The 4,934-nt window shown below is 37.2% G+C and overlaps 1 protein-coding gene across 1 annotated transcript; it reads left to right on the top strand.

The window, feature by feature from the left end:
* The first annotated feature begins 3,330 nt into the window (after window positions 1-3,330).
* On the top strand, window positions 3,331-4,934 carry LOC119896791 (tetranectin-like protein). Its single transcript, XM_038710215.1, is given in 5 exon segments — window positions 3,331-3,498; window positions 3,593-3,679; window positions 4,417-4,467; window positions 4,470-4,551; window positions 4,553-4,934. Coding segments are annotated over 5 exon segments (591 nt in total). The 5' UTR covers window positions 3,331-3,386; the 3' UTR covers window positions 4,812-4,934.

The raw sequence follows: 4,934 nt of genomic DNA, 5'->3' as shown, positions 1-4,934 counted from the left end.
CCAGACAACAAGTGCAAGTGCCATTCTTAGAATAGTATTAATATATTCTTTAATGTATTATGAAGTGATGTTATGCTAGCCAATGATGTAAATAGGTTTGTGTCCATTTTACAGGCAATTGCATGCCAACAGTTTATTGAATCAGCCACAAAGTGAAATTAGCATTTAAACCTGCTGACTTGCTATTATCACTTTAAGATTTGCACCCGTAAAAACAGATTTAGTAAAGCACATAAGTGTCATACCATGTCTGTCCTCAGTGATGACAGCAAAATGAGAGCAAACGATTTACACAAGTTTTAGAAAATGACCCATAACGTTTTGATGCCTCTGACGAAGGGAGTCTCATGTTACAATAGTAATGCGTAAGCCAGTAGAGGTAGGCAAGTCTGTGTTTGCGTGATATTTTATTCTTAGGTGCCAACCGTGTAGTATTATGGGATCAACAGTGCCTTTGAGCTACAAACGAGTGTTTGATACTCGAAATGCTTTCCTCGTGTGAAGTTCGCATTGGACAAACCAAGAAAAAAGGTATTTTAACTGGAATATGAAAACAGATGTGTAGACTATTCAAGATTCTTCTTTGCCTGATCATACAATTTGTAGTAGGTTGAATCTACGGTGCCACCAGAGCACTTTTTATGTAGTGAGGTTTGGATTGAGGATATGTTTTCCTTCTAAACTGTATATTCAGAACTTTTCTTAAGTGTTAGATATATTGTCAGGTTGCAAAAATTGGACCGTTTTGTAAACACTGGGGTAAAACAGAATTTATATGTAAATACAAGAGAACATGAGAAAAATCTGTTCTTAGGGAGGACGATGAAGCGTTCAGTCAGCCTGCAGTCCAAGGTTTGAGGAGTCTCTGCTTTGCCTTGTCTGACCAAAGTTGTTTACTTGCTGGTGCCTCACAACAAAAGTGCCAACATAAATTATTTTACAATGAGTTGTATAAAGGCAGGGTGATTTAGGTTTGAGCAACACTGTGTATTATTTTATGTAAGTATGACGCCCTCTGCTGAACTCCACATGTGCGAGTTGTTGATGAAATGCAGGAGAAGAACAACTGACTCACCCACAACAAATCTGATCTGTTTTATTTTATTTATCAAAGTAAAAACAAACTGCGTTGTATTTCCTTCACACTATTTCTCCGGCCTTGCTTGTTCACTGTGTTTTATATCGTCTAGCCATCTGAATTATTTATTACCTTAATTGAATTATTAAAATGAAACCACAGTATACGTCAAAAACTGTTTTCTCACCTGAAAACAATAAGAGAAGTCAATGTTTCATAATAATGCCATTTTAAGAAGGAAAAAAATGTATCAACAGCAAAACTAACAGGAGTAAACACTGCATGCCTTGAAGCTGAATGATAAACAGTGGAGAGACAGAGTTAATGGCTTTACTAAAGTGAATCGATTTAGAGATTGATTTCCATCCATCCATCTTCAACCGCTTGATTTGTAGACTTGAAAATAAGGACAGTGATGTGTAGTGTCAGTTTAGATGCCTTTAATGTCACATTTGTTGTGTTAGAGAGAGCATGTTTTTCAGTGTGTTTTCATATTGTACAAAAAAAGAAAAACAAAGAAGTGTTTAGCATTGTAGTGTGTTCACAAAATTCCTTTTAAACTATGGGTTACCTGTGGTGTACTTTCTTTGAGTACAGCTCTGTTTACTTGAATAATAAATATCTGCAAAGTATTCCATGATTGTATTCTTGTCTTAGTTCAGTGTTTGAATTTATTTATCACACATGATTTACACCCTCCCTGAAGTCAAGTTATTTTCCATATTACATTTAAAAAGGTTGTCCCTCTTTTTCTAGTTCTAGTTGTCCCTGTTTTTTTAATAGTATGCAAATATTTCAGTATATCTCAGCTTCATGAGAGTGAACATTCAGTGTACATTATGTTTCAACATTTAGAATATAGTATACTATTCTTGCATACTGCACATTCTGCTTAATCCCTCAGTTTGGCACAAGATGGATACAAAGTAAGGGATTTTCTAATGCAAGAGATATTCAGTATAGTCAGAATCAATTCACGCACTGTTGGCAGAACTGCTGGAAACTGTGTTTTATTTGAAGATCCATGTATGTGTTCGTCATCATTAATTATTCATTAAACCAGAACTACTGACCCTCAACTCAGTGTCCGAGGTTAGTTTTGGGTTTTATATCTGCAGAGACTGCATTGAGACAGCTTTGCTCATACAGCTTTTTTGCATGCTAACTAAACATAGAACTTTGACTCAATATTGTGCAATGAGGCTAAACTAAATAGATATTACATAGAGTACCATTTCACATCCATTTACACCTACTAGATGTAACCGTAAACTCTTGTATATTTATTTTTCAGAGACAGTTTCTGTAACATGCTGAAACAAATAACACATTCAGAATATCATTTTGGCATACTAGTGAGTGTATGTACTGAAACCAATAAAACTATCACACAGTTTTTGATTAACATTCTTTGTTAGATTACATTATTCTAGAGAATGATTTACTTAGTGCATCCTTAAATGAAAGATAATACTCAAAAATGTATAATTTAAAAACTGTAAAATGGGGAAGAGTACATGAACTGCTTTTGAGAGTTGGATTGCTGAACTGAGCCCATATTCCCAATATTCTTTCTTATTTAGCTCCCCCCTCCTATCTTTATGCAACATCTCACTCTAAAAATAACCAGAGCTGGGAGCTGGACTTCCTCTGGTCTGGTAGTAGCTTTTTTTTTTAAGATTATACAGCTGGAAGACTGTGTGAATGAACAGATTTCAACAGTGTAGATTAGTTTACTGTGAACATTTACTCCTTTGCTTGTTTTATGTATTGAAAGTTGTAAATTAAAGCCTTATTAGTGTAGATTTCTACCACTTAGAGTACATATATTGTATATTTCACTGCTGGGCCAGGTGTTATTATTTGATAGTACACACAAGTTGGCACTTTTTCTGAGTTGACACCAAGGTGCAACATTATTATTTTTTAACATTATTTGTCAAGAAGTTAGCATGTCCAAAACCGATATGGAACTTGGGAGGGGAACACTGTGTGATAGTGAAGCAGTCAATGAATTTCCAGTTTGTTTGTGAAATGAAGGGAATACTGCTTAGTGCACCTTGTCCCAAGTAAATATTTATCAAAAGCCAGACACAAGGAAGTCATTATTTGCCACTGCACCCTCATACCTCTCTCACCTCCTCCTGATGTTTGGACAAAAACAAACAGAGTTGGAGCCAATGCAGGGGGAGTACCCAGAAAGGCATACAGAGGGGCCAGTATATATTGAGCTGCGTTTTTGGTTCCTTCCACGGCCGTACAAGGTGTGCCACTCAGTCCTGTCCTGTAGGACCCACTGGCCTCAGACATGGCACGTCTGGCCCTCCCTGTCTTCCTCGTTCTTTGCTTCTCCTTGCTCCACTTCAGCTCCGGCCGTCCATCTCGCACCAGGAAGGCCGTGTCACCTCGTCAGCCCGGAGGTAACTATGCACATGGCACGCAATTCATAAATAACATGTTTGCTATCGATGTACATTGGACCTGTTTGTTTCCTGCTTCTTTGCCGAGATGCAGCTGCAGAGGAAGATTATGTGAAATCTCAGCTTAAGAAGTTGTGGCAGGAGGTGAATTCACTGAAAGAGATGCAGGCGTTGCAGACAGGTACTGCCCTCACTGAATAAAGGAAGGTTAAAGAAAGGAGATGACAATGGATTTGATTTAGAAGCATTGCTACAGTCTTCAGTATGTTAGTTTAAGAAAATAAGTAAATAAGAAACAAACCATGGGACAATGGTTGAATAACAATATTATTGTGATTTTAGGTTGTATTCATAAACATGCTATGGTACTGTATATCACTGTTACTTGTTAATTTAGGCCACCAGCTGTCGTGCAAGAATGTGGATAATTGGTAACTTCATAACTAGATTTTTAACTTCTTAGTGTCCTGAGTCACCAGCAGAGGGAAGCAGCACCCATCATCCATTAAATTGTAAAGTTAAAGGTTTAATTGCTGCAGAAGTGTAAGCTAAAATATCTAAATTGCTTATCTTATTTTTAAAAAATAATGATTTTTTTTACAAGATTTAGTCAATCATATCAAAATACTACACATCTATTGATTTATTATTATTGTTGTTTTTTTAAAATATGCCTACTTTTTCCTTTTCTTGGCTAATTTATTAGTCAATATTCAGACTGTGATCTCTCTGTATATAAGTTAATGAATATGGCTGTATGAATTGCTGTAAATTCTGTTGGAGAAACAAAAAGAGGGATTCCATCATAATTATTTTCCTGTTACTGAGGAAACTAAACATTGCAATAGTATTGAACTATTTGAATACCATATAGTTACTTTACAATTCATTCATAAAGTAAGTGCTTTGTGTTTTCAGTCTGTCTCCGTGGCATCAAAGCTCACAGGAAGTGTTATCTTACAATTGAGAACCCAAACATTACCACGAAGCAAATGAAGACTGTATTTCACAAGGAGGAACCCTTGCAACGCCGCGGGACAAGATGGAAAACAATACTGAGAGACTATGCGAAGAGGAGTGCCCCAGGATCAAAGGAATTCTGGATTGGCGTGGCAGACATAGTTAAAGAAGGCCAGTATGTTGACGTCAACAGCCTGCCTGTCGGCTACTTCAACTGGGACCGCTCCAAGAAGCAGCCCACAGGAACGAAGAGGGAGAGCTGTGTTGCCCTTTCAGTGGTCGCGCAAGGAAAGTGGTACGATGAGGTGTGTGGCAGCCTCAAAAAGTACATCTGTGAATATGTCATTCCCTAAAGGAAACAGAGTGGCTGCTGACTACTTCATGATCATTTGTGTGGGTCATTGATTAAAAGTGTGCAAAAATGTGTTTTCAAATCTGGGCTAATTCATGATGGAAACACAGCTTGTTTTTGACTG

This window comes from Micropterus salmoides, unplaced genomic scaffold (genome assembly GCF_014851395.1).
Source record: "Micropterus salmoides isolate LMB-PRFRI ecotype aquatic unplaced genomic scaffold, ASM1485139v1 Ms_hic_scaffold_1067, whole genome shotgun sequence".
NCBI classification, from domain to species: Eukaryota; Metazoa; Chordata; class Actinopteri; order Centrarchiformes; family Centrarchidae; genus Micropterus; species Micropterus salmoides.
This window is presented reverse-complemented; position numbering and strand designations above follow the sequence as displayed.